The sequence below is a fragment of the Amblyomma maculatum genome, chromosome 9 (assembly GCF_055883805.1).
Source record: "Amblyomma maculatum isolate TAMU_Amacu chromosome 9, ASM5588380v1, whole genome shotgun sequence".
NCBI classification, from domain to species: domain Eukaryota; kingdom Metazoa; phylum Arthropoda; class Arachnida; order Ixodida; family Ixodidae; genus Amblyomma; species Amblyomma maculatum.
The window spans coordinates 9923266-9945427 of record NC_139352.1 but is presented as its reverse complement, the minus strand read 5'-3'; the positions used below and the strand labels follow the sequence as shown (position 1 = coordinate 9945427).

Sequence of the window (22162 nt, the reverse complement as noted above, 5' to 3'; positions counted from 1 at the left end):
GTTGATCTTAAATGCACAACTTAAAAAGGCAGTCTGCTGTCCACCCGCAAGAATCGTTATTTGCTGGGTATTTCCCAATACACTACGAAGAGCAGTTTTCAGTTCCGCTGATTGTTATCTCATTTTGCTGAGACCTAAAATCATCAAATATTCTCTACTGCACTATGCTTAACTTCTAGAGGATTTTACATCTGTTTATTGTACTTGCTTGAATTGCTGCACTTGAGCATAGCAATAACTTGGAATACACATCATAGATGCAAGTGCAGTTTTTCAAAAGTCAAAGGTTTAATGTCAGTTTTGTTCCTCGGGCTGGGTTTGGCAATTATCGTATCATACACATAAAATATTTTTTTTTTTTTTAAGACAGCTGCTTGAATTGTGTTCTTTTTACCTTGCAGGGATGCCTACCTCCTCTAAAGTTGGTGGTTAGCAGATTGAGCTTAAGTCCACTTTCATCCTCATTTTACCGACAACGATTAACTGCATATACACATGTACAAAAACAGCAAGGCCGCTCATGTTTGTTTTGTTTCTTATGTCCGGTGTGTGTGCTGTTATCGGCTGTCATGTTTCCCCACTAGCCTCTTTGAAAATGGCTACCAAAATAGACAATATGTGCACAAGAATGGTCAGTGTAACAATTTCCACACGAGACTCAGTGTATAGTTTGGAACCTTACAATGAAGTATGACAAAGAATTGTGGAGATATGCTAGGTGGTTCTAATTATAAAGGTGCTCGGATGTCTAATATTTTGACTGTATGACCTCTGTGTTCTACAATATGACAGATGTATGTGCAGTGATACAATTGAAAATTAAATTTCAAAATGCCACACTTGAGTATCATATTAGTGGCGATTCGCGCAGTACTTGTAACTGAGCGCAAATTGTTTCTTTTTCCAGATATACCACACCTGTTCGCCGCAGTAAAAAGCGAAAAGTGTTAACACCGTCCACAGCGCGGGTCGTGTCGATCGAAGGTGCGGTCCGACACAGTCAGGTACTGCAATGATTTGTTGACATTGCGAGTCTTCCAAAGAATATTAACAAGAGGGACACCTTGGAAGCATTAAGGTCATACCTGACTCTCGAGTTCTACCAGCTCTTGGACGGTCAGGTTCTGCTCCAAAGTCACAAAAGGAAGGGGAGGAGGTGGGCACAGGTTATGAATTTGTTTTAAGCACTTTCCTTCATAGCCCAGCGGCCTGGCGGCACCTTTCAAAAGTGCTGGCTTTACAATCCTCGAGGTCCCCTCGCAGTAGGCTGTCTGAGGTGTCAATGACACCTGGAATTATTACAAAAGTTATCGATGTTCTCCGAGACGCAACTTCAGATTGGCTTTTGAAGGACCAGGCTTGTGTAATCATGCTCGATGAAATGTCTGTTCGGCAAAATTTACAGTTTGACCAACCTAAGGATGTCGTCATATTGACCTTTCAGACAACGGCACAGAGAGGACACCGAGTGTGGAAAACACAGCGAGAATATCGGTGTTTTAGCGCATCTACTTCCGCCATGGCATCTGCGTGGTGTGACACAACCACTTAGATGCTTGGCAGCTTCTGTTCGGAATCCTGCCATAGTGCTCTACTGGAGCAGTTACAAACAAAGGGGGCGCTCGAGGCGTCGCAGTCGACTGGGGGTGAAAAATAGGGTTAGCGCCCATAGGAATACATGGAACGCAAATATTTTTAAGCAGTTTTCTCATTACAGGGCACCTGTGATGTCGTCATTCGGTACAAAGAAACTGTGAACATCCTAAAACAGATCGTCAAAATATGAAATCTCATTACCGAGGCAAAGTATTTTTAAAACACCGCGAAACATGTTGGGATGCGAGTTGGGAGGGCGACCCGTATGAATACATGTAAGCACAACTTACCGGAACATTTTTCTCATTTCGCAGAGCATCAAAAGCGGTGGCTGGTCGTTAAACGTTGACAAGCGCTTTGAAGAAGTGTGTGATAAAGTATGGTGCGTCATTACGGAGGCAGTCTACTTTTAAAACTCCCCGAATAACCTGCGTTATGAATCCAGACACCGCCAAGAGGCAAGCTGGGTGTAGCGAATCGCGCAGCTTTGCTTACAGTCTGATATGCTGCCGCATAGGGTAAATAAGCTTGATAATACTGTCGCTCCAGGGATACGTCCTAGACAGAATTACATTTAAAAAGCAGTTGTCAATTGAACGCCATACGACAATATAAACCGAACGAGATTCGCGCATTGCAGCAGACGACAGAGCAGCTGGCGATACCCAACGCGGCCGCCTCCAGCTCCGGAGCGTCTGCTAGCGACAGCGGGTGGTACATGGTCATCTGCAACTGTGCGCGGTCAGTTTATCGTGCTGTGAACGGTCGCGCAAGTCGTCAGACCTGCATTACTTGCAAGAGAATGTAGTGTGTCATGCAACATGACGTCGGGGCGTTGTACAAGGCGTTCGCCAAAAAATGAGAAGGGTTCAACACTGCTGAACCGAGCAAAATGTTGCAGTAAGTTGCGTTTACATCTATTTCTATGGGTCGCCCTGGTCGCCCTCCCAACTCGCACCCCCATACGTTTCGCGGTGTTTTAAAAATACTTCTCCTCGGTAATGAGATTTAATTCCACGATTGATTCCAGGGCGTTCATGGTTGCTCTGCACCGAATAACGACATCAAATATGACCCGTGAAATTAGAAAACTGCTTTGGAAAATTTCGCTTTCATGTATTCCTACGGGCGCTAAGCCTATTTTTCATCCCCCAGTCGGACCACGCTGGCGATAGAAGCGCAACCGCATCGTGCTTACGTCACAGATCGGTGAGAGTTAAATTAAGTGCTACGAAAGACGCGTGATAGGAAGTCTGCTGCAAAAAGAAAAGTATCGAAGGTGGTGACGTAAAGAAATTTTGCTCTTCACCATCTGATCTGACATTAACGAAGGGTATGTAATTTTTTTCTCAAAATAATAGGCATAGGGCATGTATAGGCATGTATCAGAACATAAATCATAAAAACAAGTTACGTTATAACAGCCAGAATATAAGAATTATGTCACAGAAGAAAATGAAATAAAATACTAATACAAATTGAGCCGTCATGAAATGACAAAAGCTCTCAAATACTCAGTAGGATTTCTTATTGCATGGGAGAAGATTCATCAGCAGCCATGTCAACAAATTTGTTCCCCACGATGAGTCATAAAATTTCAAGATTATCTTGGTGGCTGCAAACCTGGCAGCATTTCTAGGCTCAAGAAAAGGGATCATCCTTGTTTGACTTTGTCACTTGCCAATTGTGGCAGGTTGCAGCTGACTGTGACATGTGTACTAACCTTAGCTGGCTACAGGCGATTCTTACCACCTGCCATCTCGCAGGTGTATGGCACCGCAGATGCCAGCTTTTCACTCCAAAGCGCCCTTTATGTAACTGCATTGAAAGAATGTAAATAGTGTGGACACAATACTCTACAAGATATGACATTTGTATACATATAGTACAGTGACAGTTTTTCAAGAAATGGTAGTGCATAATGTATTACGTATACCAGAGCAGATAATACATTTTTCACATTTTAAACAAGAGCCTCCAAACTATATAACCAGTCATATAATCTTGAGGAAGCAGCTTTTTCTCACTAAATACTCCAACTAATACGTTTACAAACCAAATATATAAATATCTCTAAAAAAGCAGGTTTTTGTGTGTTGTTTAGCAAATGAAGTGAGCTTCACTGATTCTACAATAGTGGAACCCCTTTTATTTACCAAGCTCTTGGTGGAAGCAGGCTGCCAAAAGGTTTTCCATAAAAATTAAATGAAGCTGGCTATGCAGTTTGCAATATTCGTTTCAATTAAGCAACTTTAAAAGGTCAACAGGCCTGTGCTCATTATAAAGGAAACGTTTCCACGCTGGTGAAACGCAGGAGAACAAAATGTTTTTATCGGCAATGTTTTCTACTGCACACAAAAATTATTTTCACAGCACAAAGACAAAAAATATCAGGGATACAGTTGGCACCTTGCCTATGTTCTTCACTACATTGTCCTCATCTCTGAACTTTCCAAGTAATATTTGACCAACCGGTTCACCCAAGCTTAATTGCACACTGTCTGCAGACAGTAGCTTGCAGATGTGACAAACTACAGACGCAAACGTAGATATTGTCGTTTGATGGTTGCAAAGAGCAATACAACTAGTAGTATGTTGCTATGAACGTAACCTGAAAGCTACTCTTCCCTTAATGATTCTTCTGTTTGTGGCATTTCAAACTATCTTTATATGTAAATTTCTTTGGGCACAAGTCACACTGGAATGGCTTTTCCCTTTTGTGGGATTGCTCATGTCTCATGAGGTATGTATTTGTCGCAAAGGTCATGGGACACAGCTGGCACTGAAATGGCCTGTCACCCGTGTGAGTAGAACGGATGTGCATGCCTAGGTTTCCCTTCCTTGCAAAGGTGTGGCTGCAGTATTTGCAACGATACGGACGTTCACCCGTGTGAGTTCGAAGGTGGTCGACCAGGGCATTACTCCGAACAAATGCACTGCCACAGTAGTCACAACGAAATGGACGTTCGCCCGTGTGAGTGCGAAGATGCTCCACCAGGGTGGTCTTGTGCCGAAAGCTGCTTCCACACTGCTCACAAGGGAATGGACGTTCACCCGTATGAGTTCGTAGGTGTCGCATCATGTTGCTTCTGTGTGTGAACTTCCTGTAGCAATGGCTACATTCGTGCAACTTTTTTCCTACGAGTTCATCCTGGTGTAAGCTGGTAGCAGTTTCTGGCCGTCTTTCATCTGAGGAATCTTGCCCAGAAGGTGCATCATGCTTGTAGTCTGCAGTCATCATGCCTGTATTAGAAAGACAGAGTACTTGAAATAAAATTAGAAAAACTACACTCCATAGTTTTTATTCATGCTAGGAGTAAGAAAGGACATATATGAAAGGTAATCTCAAAGGAGACAATTGTGGCAACCTGTACAGAGTGAAGTACAATACAATCAACTCTGAGAATTCTGGTCAGCAGCGAAAAATTTCGATATCCAGTCCTGTATGCAGATGAGTTAAGCTTACAGAATGATCATGATTATAGACAATAGAGGGTAGTCCATGGTTTAAGTGAGAGAGAGAGATCCTTTAATGAAGAAAAGAGATTTTAGCCGGCGTTTAAATTTCGCTGACATGCTACTCTATGTAGGAAGGGGAATCGGAGAGTGAAAGATTGAAAAAGAATGGTGAGGAGCTTAAAAGAAATAGGGGGAGATAAAATGCGGCCATTAAATGAGTTGTAAGGTGCATCGCGGAGTAATGTTATAAAATGAAATGATGAAATGCTTAGTCCGATAACTGTGCTTATAAGTTCACAGCGTAAAAAATCCCTGAGGGTAGCATTCAAGATGAACTTAGAGTTCGTCTAAAGGTCCAATTTCTTTTAAATACGTAAATAAAAGGTTCATTGCGAGTCTCTATTGCCTAGGGCAGGCTAAGGGACCTAAAACATGTCCATTGTTAAGGGCACTGGGGAGAGCTTTTCCATGCTATGTTTGTAGTACACTCGCTCGTCAGCGTACGCAGGGTACTCAAGCAGGATATGTTGCACAGTTTCAACCGAACCACAGTTGTCACAATGCGGACTGTTCATTTGGCCAAAACAGTATCGCAAGGTATTTGTATATGCACAGTTCAGGCAAAGTAGGTGGTACAGAGTTTCTAGTTTTCCGAGGAAGTTTCAGAGGGAGATTTGGTCTTAGATGTGCATCAATCGAGTAAAGAAATTGATAGTGATTTGTCGGGAAGCTTCAAAGTCGATACTTTGCTTCAGCAGCAAAGTTTTCATGTCCCATGCATCTGCACAATTACTGGCTTCATAACAGAGACCTAGTTATGTCTGACCAAGCAGGCTCAAAGACTAAGCGGCAGCTAGTTATGCTGAGCGATACAACACTACAAGTACGCTGGAAAAGCAGTTCTGTTACATGTTCAGAGTGAAACAAGATTCTTGAAAGTAGTTAAAGGTACATACTATCAAAATGGGAATGAATGCATTAGTTTTAGTTAAATAGCAGTTTAAAAAAAAAGCCCAAGAAAACAAATAAAGCAAACTTCTTTGTCGTGTTTTTCAAAGTATTTGCAGCTAATGTAACAAGTCTAAAGGAGATTGTAAGATGCTAGGGTACAAGCTACATGTCCAGAGCAACACACAGTGTTGACAGAGTGAACAAGAACAGGTTTGAGGGCATAATGAAAAAAATCGGCTACTTTTCACGAGTGTACAGGCAGAAAGAATACGAAAAGCAACTCGAGTACACTAGTGTTGCAGGATTGATCATGCACTTCAGGCAGTTATAAAAAGTTGCATGCCATGTCCCTTAGAATGTGGCGTGGCAGCTATTGAAACCAAGTCCTTGTTTGGAATATAATTCCAGTTCCAAATTTGGAGGCGTTGGTCTTGACTTTTGCCATATGCAAATTTTTAGGGATGGAGTGAGCCTTTCATCTTTAGGACAGCCGGAGCACGTGATCAGGCTTGATCATCACAGGTTAGCATGTTCCTTTTCGCACTGCTTCTACCCTTTCATCTATGCTCATCAGTACCAAGAACAAAATTCACAGAAAAAAGGTTTTGGCCATCAATAGGCAAGCCACTAAATGCCCAAAAGCACCCAAGCATATTGGACAAAAAATGTCAAGGGTATTGCTTTTGCAGGGAAGCTTACTTGAGAAAACATCAAGTGTAAGAATAAAATAAACAAGAAAATGCAAAAAAGTGCACAATGAATGCAATATACAGCACTCGGAAATAATGAAGGCAGTACAGTACAAAACATAAGATCATTGGTAATGCACCGAAGTCACAAAGCACTCTGCCTCAGGCTGGGCGGGGGCATATTTGTCTCCTGTACGTTGGCAAGGGCTGGACACACTGATCCTGAGTACATGAACTTGAGTGAAAGCACGCATGTAGCCATGGTGCATTAGGCATTTAGAATGCACAGCATGAAGTGTTTTTCTGTGTCCTCCCAATGCGAGCATCCAAATTTTCTACCTACGGCAATCCGCCGTTCAACCCTGTGCCTTTGCCGTGAACAAAGTTTTGCTAGCCATCAGCAACTGAGCAGAAAGGCCGATTGTGGGCTGTTGAGTTCCGACTTTCATATCTCTCACTTCGATCACACCAGCGAAGGTGCTTAGGTATGTACTGCGAGGTCCACGCCATGCTGTCGCCTCTCACACGTCTCTGCATGGTGGCTTGCTTCTGCCTCAGTGGAAGCAGGGGACAGCACCCAGTCAAAATATTTGCGGTCTTTAAGTTTCCTTGTTTCTCAGTGCAGGCAATAAAGTGGCAGCATTTAGCTGGCACTGTAAAGGCACTTGGTGAGTGAGACGAGCTCGTTCAGTACTTGGCCAAAGAATCTACCTGTCGCTCAGAGTTTGAGCAAGCTAGTTCTATGAAGTATAATAGTGAGAGACGGGCTAGTTGGTGGCTAGTATTAGAATGCATCATGAAACCGCGCAAAAAGACAAGGGACAGAAAGTTCCGCGCTTTGTCCCGTCGTTTTCTTCTCTGTCCCTTGTCTTTTTGCGCGGTTTCATGATGCATTCTAATACTAGCTCTATGACGAGCAAGGAAGCTGCGTACCAAAAACTTACTCCTCTAAGCTGGAGCAGCAAAAGTAACTTCAGCGTTGCAGGACTCATGATCCAGAAGCACCATAAATGCCTTAAGTGTATATAAATGCATAACTAGTTTTGCATAAAAAATAATTTTAGGTATGTGCAGTGCCTCTATATATACCTCAAATTTGTCATCTTAAGTGGCAACTCAAGGTTTCGAGACCTCTAATAAACTCATCCTATCGGATTTGTCTGTGTCGTTGGTTTAACTGCAAATATAGCAGGTCGGCCTCATGCCCCGTCAGTGTGGGGCCAGGGTTGGGCTTAAAATGTCGACCCAAGCACACCTCTAATAATGCTATTAATGAAGGGTACACAGCTTCCACAGTACCTTTGTAGATTAAGGAATATGCACCCTGGTAGGCCGAGAACGAATTGATCAAAACCTTCAACTACAAGAGTTCTGTAGAAGCTGTAGATACTTGTTTTACAGCAGACTGGCTGTGCCTGGGTGGGTGCTAACGAGTAGTGACTCTCTTACTACAAATTACTTCCACAGAAGATTACATTAAACATTTCACTTGATTTCTAGAGCCTTGTGCCTTCAGCAAAAAACTTGACATTATAACATATGAATGCATTCAACTTGCATAGTCTTAAAAAATGATCAATAAAATACATTATGCTAAGTTCTATACATGATGCTTAGCAGCACTCTCTTTAGACCATGAGAGTGGTGAAAGAAGTGACATCTCATGTACAATGCCATGCAGATTCTCACAAAAACCCTTGCTTATGTCTAAAAGACCTGAAAGTGATCTTCAAGTAACAGGCCACAGTCTGATGCACCCCATTCTGAACAAGAAAGTGGGCATTGTCTATCGTTTTAACGTGATAGCATTAAAGGCTTCGTTCTGCAGAAAACTCAGCATCCGCACTGCAAGTGGAAAATGATGGGTGTGGCTCTGCCAGGTATGGCTGATCTCTGATTTATGAATGGGTTGTGCGATGCAGCGAAAACATACGCTATCACAAAGTTGGAAGGAGCTGCTAAAATAAGTTAATCATTTCTGATGGGGAGGGTCGGATAGGAATCAACCTCATAGGACTCGTGGATGCCGAGTCAGGCACGCTGATCCCGTCCCTGGCAGGGACGCTTCTCCCACTCTGTTAAAACAGGGTTCTACCTACATGGTATCTCCGGTGGTCACTTACGACTGGTAGCTGGATAACACAGTAGCTTAGGAATGTGCGAGATACTAAAGACAAAAATGAAGCCATTGGACACATACATGCATACAGGGTCTGTCCCAAAACTTACCAGAATGACTTTTTGTATGGTACTATATGTAAATATCCTGGAACTTTTGGGACAGACCCTGTATATATTACTGCATTTACTCGATTCTAAGCACTACCTTTTTTCACAATTGCAATGCTGAAATTGAAGGGGGTGCTTATATTCGAAAAACCTAAAATACCATCTGCCCCTTCCTCTCTTTTCATATGAGTTTTGTATCTAGAAGAGACTGCCACGAGAAATAAAATTTTGTAAGGCAAAAAATTTTAACCTCTTTGGCAAACATGACTACAGCTCGCCTGAAGATCAGGCTATGGCAGCGACATTTGTTATGGCTGCCAAATAGCTGACACCAAACAAAGCAATGCAGGCCCGCGATGCTTGCGAAACCGGCTGAGCTCCGCAAAATGGCTGCTGATTCCAGGCCTATGTAACAACAGGCATATAGAGTTCGGGGGCCACTTTTGGCTGGCTTCTCGAGTTCTGTGCTGCCAGCTGTCTTGTAGTATCAGAATGCAGCAACACTAGCGGGAGATCACGCCGCAGATGCCACACCACCTCAAGGTTTTTGACAATCGCACTGCCAACCTTGTCTGTGCACTCTTCCCTGCAAAAAGACAAGTGCTTCGATTCGCATGCAAACTTTTCCTAAAATTTTTTGTAAAATTGGTATGGGGGGAGGGGGGGGGGGGTGCTTAGAATAGTAAAAATACGGTATGTATATATATATATATATATATATATATGTTAAAAGGATTAGAAAAAGCTGGGTCTTCTGGGGCAACAAGTGGCAAAGTTTTCTTTTTACTTGTCTATGTCATCAACAGCAAACTGTCTGCTAATTTTGTTGTTGCTTGGTGCATTCTATATGCCACAAAATGCAAATGGAAGCATCTCACTGTAGTTCATTTCAGCAACCTTCCACCACTTTGTTTACAGCTGCCACCGAAACAAACCAAGTGCCCCTAAATTACCTACAACAGAATACACTGCTACTCTGCCATTGTACCAACCATTCTTTTTCTCTTAACGCAGCTGTCCAGAGTGTCGTAAAAGCAACACCAGGAATCAACACTCCAGGCTAAGCTGATGTTCTATGCTACGCACTTCTAATTTTGCACCTACATCAAATTTATGACGCTAATGCACTCGAAGCTTTAAAAAAATGTGCTGCACAGTTTTAATACCAGCATTTCGGTATTAAACTTCAGTTTGAATTGTTTAACCTTAGCACTCACTGCTAGCCTTTGCTTCCTTCATAAGCTCGCAGTTCACTAAGTCATCTCTCATATACATACTCACATGCATACAAGTCACAGTGCACTGCATGTCCTTTGCAGATGTCTTGGCCACTCAATAGAGTCAGTATTTTTTCTAGCCCATTTCTTCCTCGAACAGCAACCAAGTGGAACACCCTCTCTCACATCGTTGCTCCCATCATCTTCCTATCAACGTTAACAACAATCACTGGTATACATATAAAAAAAAAATGATAATCAATTACATGCTGTCTTGTCATTTATGTAGTGCTCTAGAAAGGTATATTTAAGCTAATACAGCTAAACAAAATGATCTGGCATCTACTTATGTCCTCATTCATAAGCATCAAACATTCCATAATTTTTTAAAGCTCTCCCTACTCCTTGTAGTTATTTCAATATGCATGAAAGTCTTCAACCATTATGAAGAAATTGGCCTGATTCAAAATTAAGTTCATTAGAAAAAACATTTAGGCAGGCGATGCTGCCATCCTTGTATTTAAATTCCAAGCACTGAAGCCACTCCACAAAGTGCTTGGTGTCCACATCAATGTGTACATGGACAAAAGTACTGAGATCAGTGCACAGACTGTTTCCAAGATTGTGATTATGCAGTCATTAAATTAATGAAGTTTGACAACAGTAGCGCTGAAGGTTTCTTCCTTTGTCCTTGCGCACTCCATGGCTTGTCAATAATAGCCTGCAGAAGGAAACGGGGAAAAACAGCATCAGTAAGAGAAAAATCCCAATGCCACAGGCATCAATGATTATATGCTTCCTGCATAAAGGAGGACAATACAAAAAGGACTTTGTACCAGATAACCCAATACTTTTTCTTGAGGCAGAACATCTACAGAATATGAACAGGGAATCCTCTCGGAACCATCCCAGACAGGCGATAGCCCAGGTTTGGCTCCCATACCACAATATATTTTACTTCAACTACGAAGCTTCTGACAAATCTCCACAGCTTTTCTTGGCAACTGTGATCACTGCACTTGGGAGGATGGTAATGATGAATTACGTTTTTATCGTGAATGCTAAACCAGACACTACAAAATAATGCACCTGAATGAATGGCTCCAGAGGAAAGTTCCTGCACCATATAGCACCACACAAGCTTAAAGCAGGAGTGTAATATGTAGTAGCTGACTAGCTCGGACCTCCCCAGTGTCAGTGAGCCTGTCGGGGGAGCATGCTTGCGTGAGCCTAGGTAATAATGCACAAGCATGACGACGACAGCGTAGTACATACTCGAAGGCTATATCTGTGTTCATTCACAGGCTATTCAAGGCCAAAACTGAATATTCTTTCAGACATTCATTTGACTGAAAATAGTGCAGCTCCATTCAGGGGCTATAGCAGGAGTGATCTGCATGATACAAAGTGAGACTTAATGTGCCAAAAGCGCAAAAAAACAATTAAATATAAACAAGCAGAAATCACACACTATACTTCGTCATGTTACAACATGTTATGATGACTAAATTCGGGATGTCAAGTCAGAAGGTGGTGATGAGTGAATGTTGCCTTGTAAAGAGTTCTAGCTCTCGACAGCACGTTGAAAGAAGCCATGTTTGAAACCATTAGTAAGAGCAAAAAAAAACAAACAAAAGTTTAAACATTAAACTATTTGCAGATGGTTGCAAAAACGAGGTATAGTTAGTTTCTGAGAGGCAGTTTTTCAGCGAGATGACAGTGAAAACAGGAGAGATGGTGAAAACTGACGGTCATAGCACCAGCACATAAATCTTATGGCTCCACCATTACATAGATAATATAGTCGAACCTGGTTGTAACGAAGCAGTATAGAGCGTGAAAATTTGTTCGTTATACTATCCAATATTCGTTATAAAAGTGTGAGCCCAAAATCCTGTAATTAAGTTTGGTAATAAAATGAAACAAAATGTTCACCAGTATGGACAACACAAAGGTGCAAAAATGCACCATTTTTAAAAATTAAAAGCTTGGAATAAACATGAAATCTCATTTTTCGTTCCGTGTGGGAGAGCAAAAATGAATACTAAGAAGGGATGTTGCCTCCGCGCACAATTTGCGCCATGGCACCAATGGACTCGGGGAGTGTAGCACGGGTCCTGGTCGGTTGCAGTGGCAGAGGCATGGTATTGGCTCAAGCCATGACAAGGCAATGGTGATGACATGCCAGTTACGTGCCTGTCAGCCGTTGCATGGTCGAACTCGACCAGCAGCTACTCATTGACATCCACCCAAGCGCAGCCTTACGGCTACAAAGGAAGTTTTCCTTTGTAGCCATATGGCTGATGTCAATGAGTAATTACTCCCTTAATACAAATCTACTCCACCTTGGAGGTTTCCCTTAGATATCCAATCAACACCATTCCCATTTCGAATTATTGATCCATTCGCTCTCACCCTATCATCATTTCTGCTGACCGTCCTAGTTACCTCAGTTGGTAGAGCGGCTGCTCCGGAAAGGCGGTGGTCCTGGGTTCGATCCCTGGATCAGGACGAATGTTTCTTTAACTAGGAAATTTCTGAGAATGCTGTTAGCGTTTCTATGTAGCCGTATGGCTGTGCATGGGTGGATGTCAATGAGCAATTACTCCCTTGTTGTAAATATCATTATTTTGGGAGCAGTAATTGGTAATGTAGTTTATTTATTTTCAAAAGTAATTGTGCCAAGTATGGTGCACAGGCGTGCTGCGCAAGGCACAGCAGTGTCAGATAAAAACTTCAAGTACTGTGAGAACTTTGTTAAATTATTGTTGCGAAAACAACACTCCGAGACCTCGGGTGGCCACAGCTACGCCGTAAAGAGACATAGCTACGGTCTCCTCCTAAAAAAAAATCAGCCTGCTATGACATTGGAATTCACGTTACCCCTATGCCACGGGCAGAAGCTGCCAACTTGGGTCGCTCCTTTCATATGGGAGAGTGATATCAGAATCAGCCTGCCAGAACCGTTTGCATTCTCGTTACCCCTACAACACGCAGGCATGTTGAAGCATGACTTTATATGTGGGCTGGCAGCTTACGCTCTCGCGTCATACGCTTAAAGGATGAGCGTAAGTGTCCACAATAAATGTAGCACCTTGCACTGATAGGGCGTGACAGGGGAATAATGTAGCAGGCAAAAGAAGCTTTCACCGTTGCTTTCGCAATTCTACGAGAGTTAACCAGAGCTAAACCGTAGCCAACTTTTATTATTTTGAATGCAAGCCACTCCTTTGCAAATATTGTAATTATTTGCTATTGCTCAGCACAGAAAACAACTACTGCCACTCAGCCAAGTGCAGCTGCGGTGGCTGCTTAAGCCTCTGTGGCTTTCTTTACTGGACCAACAGTTCAGTTGGATGCAACTAAAAAAAAAACCGACAGATGCCCTTCAGAGGAGGCCCTTCAGGCAATGACTTCCGACTGATTCTTGTGATGCTGAGCTTAATCCGAACACGCTGTGTTGAACCCTTTTCACCTGCCTCACGAGCGATTCTAAGGAGACGATCGAAGATGTTGCGAGAAAAAAGATGCCTTTGGCTGCAGGGAGGCCATTTTGTTTTTCTGCCGCTGTATTAGACTACAAATGGCAGTACTTCATCAATATGACAGTGCCAGTGAGAAAATGGTCATACACATTTTCTTTTAACCCTTTATATGACTGTGGGAGGACACAATTTTCTCACGATCTTCAAGTGCCTTGCACAAATACAATGCACATGCACATGCAATCGTCAACAGCCCTGCATGTGGCGCCGGGCAGTTGGGTGCAGTGGGGTTGGAATTATGCTGTTTGAGTGAGTGTCGTCTTCCTGGCTGTTCTGCTCTGTTGGAAGCAATTTCTCACAACAAGTTTAAATCAAGTTTCATGTTCGAGCTCTGAGAGCACTCGTCCTATCACCTGTGTGCTTGTAACTTGAAAGTTCTACACTTGTCCTCTGTTCCATCAGTCTCGAGGAGGTTTTTTTTGAACTTACGTAATGTACCAATATTGACTGTTTTACAATCATTTGTTCCGAAAGTGACAACTGAAAATAGTTATCGGGCAGTCTAAACTGTTTATTGCAAATGTGTGTTCTTAATCCGAAAAGCCGTCGTAGTGGTAGTAGTAGTATTGTCAACACTGCATGTAAGAAATCGCAGCGGGCGGTGTAATAAAAATCATATCATGGTAATCTGTGGTTTTAGCGATTGCGTGATAGGCGATGCCGAGTTAATGAAATCATTGTACTAATCAAATGATGAATTAATCACATCAAAAAGAAACGAAAAACTTGAAAAAGGGGGATTCTAAGATGTTAAAATGCTCACAAAAAGCGAATGCTTGAAAATACTAAGAGAATTTAGAGTGTGTAATTGATCAATTCATTAATTGAAGTAAAGAAGGAAAAATTGGTGAAGGGGGTTTAAAATGTGTTAATGCATTCAGAATGAAAAGCAAACGCTTGGTGATGCAGCTATCGGTGTATAAAAATAAGAAAATAAATCTAAGGATAAAGAACTGCAACAATAACAAGTGCGAAACATAGTCCCTGTGTGTGAAACGCAATCGCATCCTTAATAGTGGGACTTAAGTGTATCCCTAAATCTTTTGTCTGCACTATATGTTGGGGATAAAAACGACCAGTGGTAGCTTCTTGCGGCGTCAGTTAATGCATAATTGCTGATTGCTAGCAGGGACTGCTTCACACTAATCAGAACAGCCTAGCTAACTTGACTCAACTAATGTGAGCTAGAATTCGCACAGACAGAGTTAGCGGTGCGCCATCATGCAACTGCTGCCGCCGCCGCTGCTCGACACGGTCTGGCGTAATTAGGAGCACTGCTGTTTTTTAAACAAAGCATGTTGCCACACAGTTGGCGGCTTAACGAAACGCAAGGGTATCAATTAAATATTCCCTGTCACAATGACATCTTTGATCCAGCTGAACATTGCTGAGTAGCGATGAGGAATGCGATCAAGACGAGGTTAAAAAGTTTTATACTAGCAAAAAAGAGACGAAGAGCTTTTATACACAAAAGCTGATGTTCTACTAGAACTAGTGACTTTAGATGCCAGTTTTGGCATAAATTTACGTTTAAATGATCCAAAATCACTAGCATCACACACAGTAATTATGCCAGCCGCTCAGCGTAGCGCGAAACGCGCCTTTTACACATTATATTGACACGTGCATTAGAGCTAGAAGAAGAAGGAACGAAATGGGACGAAGTAGACGACGTTGAAGTGTGGGGCCCGTTCCTGGTGCCCTCGTTCGCTGGTTCAGCTGTCTCGGTGCTCTCGCTCAGCGGCCACAGTAGCTGTTTCTGTGTAACAACTGTTACACATCTGGTGGAGGTGCTGGACAAGAAAACAGCTTTCGTGACGCCCGACGATCTGTACGAATTTAAGGTGCTCCCGTTTGGGCTCTGCTTTGCGCTGGCAACATTTCAACGCATGATGGACACTGTTTTAGCTGGTCTGAAGTGGCAGTCATGCCTTGTGTACCTGGACGATGTGGTCATCTTTTCGTCTAGTTTCGAACAACACTTGCAGCAATTGCGCATTGTCCTTCAAGCTCTCCAGTCTGCGCAATTAACTATCAAGCCAGAGAAATCTCATTTCGCCTTCGAGGAGCTCCGTTTCTTGGGACATGTGGTCTGCGCACAAGGTGTTCTCCCAGATCCCGACAAAGCTTCCGCCGTCTCCAGTTTCCCACGCCCAACCAACAAGAAGGCCCTCCGACGTTTTCTGGGCCTCTGCTCCTATTACCGCCGTTTTGTTAAAGATTTTTCTCGCCTAACTGAGCTATTGACAGTCTTGACTCGAGGTGACACACCCTTTTTATGGGGGAGTGCCCAAGACGAAGCCTTCAAGGAACTCTTTCGCCGCCTGCAAAGTCCACCGATACTAGCTCATTTTGACGAGAATGCAGACACAGATATTCACACTGACGCCAGCAATGTTGGCCTCGGAGCGATCCTCATACAGTGGCAGGATGGTGCAGAATGAGTCGTCGCCTACGCGAGCCGTACACTTTCTCGTCCAGAAAGGAACTATTCAACGACAGAAAAAGAGTGTCTTGCCGTCATATGGGCTCCGAGTAAGTTCCGACTATACATCTACGGGCGACCGTTTCGTGTTGTCAGTGATCATCAATCGCTATGCTGGCTAGCCAGCATAAAGATCCTTCTGAGCAGTTGGCCAGGTGGAGCCTCCAGTTACAGGAGTACGACATGACAGTCGTCTATAAGTTGGGCTGGCAGCACCAAGACGCAGACTGTTTGTCACGATCACCCGTGGAACCGGCTACGCAAGACATCACCGAAGATTGCCCTATCCTTTGTGCCGTTAGCACCTCCCGTATGGCGCAACTTCAACGGACCGACTCTGAGTTGTCGCCACTCATTGAGTACCTGGAGGGTGTTAATGTTAGTGTACCCCGTTTGTTCCATCGTAGGCTGTGGTCCTTCACTCTGCGGCGTGCAGTGCTCTACAAGCGCAACTTTGACAGCACCAGGGAGACGTTTCTGCTTGTTGTGCCATCCCAGTTACGGCCCGAAATCTTGAGCGCTTGTCATGATGAACCATCCGCCGGCCACTTGGGGATCAGTCGCACACTGGTAAAGATTCGGCTGAAGTACTACTGGCCCAATTTACTACCATCAGTGCATAAATATGTAGCAACATGCCGTAATTGCCAACGGTGCAAATTTCCTCCTCTGAGACCAGCTGGCTTTCTGCAGCCTATAGCACCCCCAAAGACCCCTTTTCACCAAATTGGCATAGACCTCCGCGGCCCTTTTCCGAAGTCGTCTACAGGAAAACGGTGGATTGTGGTCGCGGCGGATTACTTGACACGGTACGCTGAAACTACGTCACTTTCAAGTGGTACTGCTGCTGAAGTCACCGAATTCTTTGTCCACGACGTAGTCCTGCATCATGGGGCTCCTGCAGCTATCGTTACGACCGTGGAGCTGCCTTTACGGCTCGCTTCACTCAGGCTGTACTGAAGCTCACGCACGCCAGCCATAGACGTACAGCAGCCTACCAGCCACAGACAAATGGCTTCGTGGAACGCCTCAACAGGACCTTGACCGACATGCTTTCCATGTATGTTGATGTTGAGCACAAAACACGGGACCAAATTCTTCCATACGCAACGTTCACGTATAATACCGCGAAACAAGAAACGACGCGGTTCACTCCATTTGAATTAGTCTTTGGTCACCACGTAACCACCCCCTTGGATGCTATGCTACCCGTGAACCTCTCTGACAGTGAGACTGAACTTGACGTCGATGTCGCCATTTATGTTCAGCACACGGAAGAAGCGTGGCAACTGACCAGACAACGTATTCACTGCCAGCAGCAGATCGATGCTGACCGCTAGAACCTTGGAGGCTGCTACGTTACCTACAACCCGGGCGACTATGTGTGGATCTGGACGCCCGTTCGTCGCCGCGGGCTGTCCGAAAAGTTACTATGCCGCTACTTCGGCCCTTACCTTGTTGTCCGCCGCATCAGCGACGTAACGTATGAAGTTGTATCAGCCTTGCCAGCTCATTCATCGCACAACGGCAAGAGCAGTGACGCTGTGCATGTGGTGTGAATGAAGCCATACTACGAGCGAACCCCCGAATGACTTTCAGGCTGCATGTAGTCTATTCCGTGATGCCAGACTCGTGTAACTCTTGAACGCTCTTTCTCCCCGTTCTTCTGTCTGACGGTAACACCGTATCGGGGCAATGCTCCAGAGGAGGGGGCAGTGACACGTGCATTAGAGCTAGAAGAAAAGGTGCGAAATGGGACGAAGTAGACGACGAAGTGTGGGGCCCGTTCCTGGTGCCCTCATTCGCTGGTTCAGCTGTCTCAGTGCTCTCGCTCAGCGGCCACAGTAGTTGTTTCTGTGTAACAACTGTTACAATATTACACAATGCTGCAATAAGCGCGTTTCATAATAGTGGACTCCGCAACAAACTGAGGGAGAAGTGGTGTAAACCACAGGTCTCCCCTGATGGGGCTGGGGCAGGTAGGTCACCGCCGCTTGCGGCGGGGGCTAGCCTGTCCGAATTTTTATCTGTTTTAGGCCGTCATTGCACCCGCCACCGCTTCGGTGGTGGACGACGGCTGTTATTGCGGCGCGCGTCTTTCACTCTCTCTTCCTTTTCGTTCTTTTCTATCTTCTCTTCTGTCTGTACGAGGCAGCGGAGGTGGCTCAGCTACAGAGCCAGTAGCAGGCCCATGCATTTTCTTTTCCATCGTCCTACAGCCACAACAACAAGCTGCGTCTGGCGAATAGGAGGTTAGTCGAGGAGTAGGTCACCGCCGCTTAACTGCAGCGGGGGCTAGCCTGCCACCCGATTTTTATCTGTTGTAGGCCATCATTGCGCCTGCCACCGCTTCGGTGGTGGACGTACGGCTGTTGCGGCGCCCGTCTTTCTCTCCCCCCTTTTTCTTCCTTCTTTATTTTCTTGCTGTCCTCACGAGGCAGCGACGGTAGCTACAGAGCTAGTAGCAGGCCCGTGAATTTTCTATTCCTTCTTCCTACAGTCGCAACAACAACAACGACTGCTGCATCTGCAGCAACGCACGTACACGACACTCACCGAACGTGCTCTCCGTGCCAAAGGACGCTACTAGCGAAATTATACATGAAGAGCTCAACGGCGACAACGTCGGACATTCTCATGAAGAAACCTTGGATTTTCATGAAAAGGGAACTTTCGGTCTTCATAGAGTCAACGTTCAACGGACGTAATGCAGATTAGAAGATCGCGCACATGCAAACAGCTGCACTGCCGTAGCTGCCCCAACTTTTATTTGAGTGCAATCGAGCTAGATCTCAGCTTAGCTTGGGTTGACTTTCTCGCAGAAAACTGACGTAAGTACGAAGTAAAAACAAGGTAATAAATAAAAGTGCAAGTATTAGAACGTAAACAAATTAAAATGTAAAAAAACGCGGTGTTGACGATGATAGCAATGTAATGAAAACGCATACAGTATCAATGGCGCGCTGTTTGAAAAAGCGGCAGGGGAGAGTATCGCAGAACTTGTCGAGTATCGCGTCCACAAGCATGTACTGGGCTTGAACTGCTTGGTCCTAGTGTACGCGCTTTTCTTCTGCGTGTTGTCAAGGGCCCTCATTTTCAACAATTCGCCACTTCGTCAAAATTTTGTGCAGTACGCGTGAGTGTGTAGTAGGACGGTACCAGGTTATGTAAGTACACAATTGGGTTACGCATTCAGACGAAAAAGAGAAAAAATGTAATAGAGCAAAGGCGTTGTCGTCTGCGACTATATATTTCCGCCAAGTAAGAAAAACGACGATGCTTCAGGAGCCGAGCCGCTGCGGTGCATTCGCAAGTCTCGGGTTGCATGTGAGGGCGAGTGAAATATGTTGCGGTGTTGCGGTCTCAGTATGTCATGACATATTTGCGGTGTCATATACTTGCACAGTAGTCGAGCGCCCTCACCACTGCACCACCGCTCGGGGAGGGGGATCTTGGATCAGCGTCCGAAGAGACTCATGGAGAGGAAGCATTCGGTACGCCTTGCGCATCACCACCATATATGTTCGTGCTGTTGAAAAAGTTGCGTGTGCTCGCGATTAGTGTGACCCTAGTGACCCGGCCCGCTCGAGTCAGTCTCAAAAACGGATCATTTTGCATTAATAATAGATTTGGACCTGAATTGTGTAGGACACACATTTTATTATTATAATCTTATGCAATGATTAATTTTTCAGGCGCTCCTACTAGCCCTCAGCAGGCCTCGGGACGAGAAGGACCTCCTGGACCACTTGCAAGTATATATTATGAATATTTACCTGCAAGATTATTCAGGACTTTCCTTTTCCCACTAGCCATGTTTATGGAGCTATAGTATTCCTAGTTGGCATAGGCCTTTACTATGCTATAGAAAAATTATATTTTTTAGCGAGCAATGTGTCCATTAGTAATAACTTTGACTGGTTGTCCAAATCTATGACTCAGTATTATCTTGTGGCAATCTTGTCTCTTGCGTAACTTGGTAGCAATCTCAAAAAATCTATTATTTTGCATTAGTTACATTGGGACCTTAATTGTGCAGAACACACCTGTTATGATTTAAATCTTATGCAATGAATTTTCCAGGTGCTCCGACTAGCCCTCGGCAGGCCTCGGGACAAGAAGGACCACTCGGACCGTTCGCAAATATGTTCTAAGTTTTATCTGCAATATTATTCTGATCTTCCCTTTTTCCGTTAGTCGCGGTTATGGAGCTACAGAATTATTACTACTATTATTAAAGTTGATAGGCTTTTACTGTGCTCTGGAAGGGCGATTTTCAGCAAACAGTGTGTCCATTAGGAATAAAGCTGACCAGATATTCGAATTGATGGCTCAGTATTTTATGTAATGGTTATCGTTAGGGTGTTACAACTTTTCATAGAAGTTTAGGGCAGTGGTGGGAATTTTTGGTTTCCTACGCTTTGTTTAGTTCAAGTTTAACAAACATTCACAGGAGTGTGATTAACCAGTGACCCACTTTTACATACCCTTTACCTTCCACCATACCTTAGTGAACAGCACTAAGGCATATTTTAATATGATGGGATCTAATGTTATCATCCCATGACCAGGTACATCCACACTTCCTGAGGTGCCTACTGATGAGAGAGCAACACCTCTTTCAGTACCCTCTGGACTATGCCAAAGTAAGGAATGCCTAATAGCAATTGTGATCTGATGGTTTCTGTTTGTAAACTTGTTATACTCAACAGTCGCACTGTAAAACTCAAAAGCAACTTGTTGATCTTAAATGCACAACTTAAAAAAGGCAGTCTGCTGTTCACCCGCAAGAATCGTTATTTGCTGGGTCTTTCACAATATACTACGAAGAGCAATTTTCAGTTCCGCTGATTGTTATCTCATTTTGCTGAGACCTAAAATCATCAAATATTCTCTACTGCACTATGCTTAACTTCTAGGGGATTTTACATTTGTTAATTGTTCTTGCTTGAATTGCTGCACTTGAGCATTAGCAATAACTTGGAATACACATCATAGATGCAAGTGCAGTTTTCCAAAAGTCAAAGGTTTAACGTCAGTTTTGTTCCTCGGGCTGGGTTTGGCATGCATTATCGTATCATACACATAAAATAAATTTTTTTTTTGAGACAGCTGTTTGAATTGTGTTCTTTTTATCTTGCAGGGATGCCTACCTGCTCTTTAAGTTGGTGGTTAGCAGATTGAGCTTAAGTCCACTTTCATCCTCACTTTACCGACAACGAATAACTGCATATACACAGTACAAAAACAGCAAGGGCGCTCATGTTTGTTTTGTATCTTTTGTCCGGTGTGTGTGCTGTTATCGGATGTCATGTTTCCCCACTGGCCTCCTCGAAAATATAGCGACCAAAATAGACAATATGTGCACAAGAATGGTCAGTGTAACAATTTCATATGACCTAGCCACACGGGACTCAGTGTATTTTGCAACCTTTACAATGAAGTGTATGACAAAGAATTGTGGAGGTGCTAGGTGGTTCGTTATAAAGGTGCTCGGATGTCTAAAATTTTGACTGTATGACCTCTGTGTTCTACAATATGACAGATGTATGATACGTGATACAGTTGAAAATTAAATTTCAAAATGCCACACTTGAGTATCAAATAGTGAGTGGCAATTTGCGCAGTTCTATTTCGCACTTCCTCCACTTGTAACTGAGCGCAAATTGTTTCTTTTTCCAGATACACCTGTTCGCCGCAGTAAAAAGCGAAAGATGTTTACAACATCCACAGCGCGGGTCGTGTCGAAGGTGCGGTCCGACACAGTCAGGTACCGCAATGATTTGTTGACATTGCGAGTCTTCCAAAGAATATTAACAAGAGGGACACCTTGGAAGCATTAAGGTCATACCTGACTCTCGAGTTCTACCAGCTCTTGGACGGTCAGGTTCTGCTCCAAAGTCACAAAAGGAAGGGGAGGAGGTGGGCACAGGTTATGAAAGAATTTGATTAAAGCACTTTCCTTCATAGCCCAGCGGCACCTTTCAAAAG

At 43.9% G+C, this 22162-nt stretch overlaps 1 protein-coding gene across 1 annotated transcript in view; it reads right to left on the bottom strand.

Annotated features, from left to right (window-relative positions):
- Nucleotides 1–18957, bottom strand: part of LOC146178236 (uncharacterized) — a 45200-nt gene extending 26243 nt beyond the window's left edge. Inside the window, exons 1-5 of the mRNA XM_084579656.1 lie at nt 18728–18957; nt 10206–10862; nt 9175–9510; nt 4229–4839; nt 1086–1271 (exon numbers count right to left, since the gene is read on the bottom strand). Of these exons, the coding sequence (XP_084435782.1) occupies nt 1086–1271; nt 4229–4837 (795 nt within the window). The 5' untranslated portion in view covers nt 4838–4839; nt 9175–9510; nt 10206–10862; nt 18728–18957. The remainder of the gene's footprint in view (nt 1–1085; nt 1272–4228; nt 4840–9174; nt 9511–10205; nt 10863–18727) is intronic.
- Nucleotides 18958–22162: the final 3205 nt, after the last annotated feature.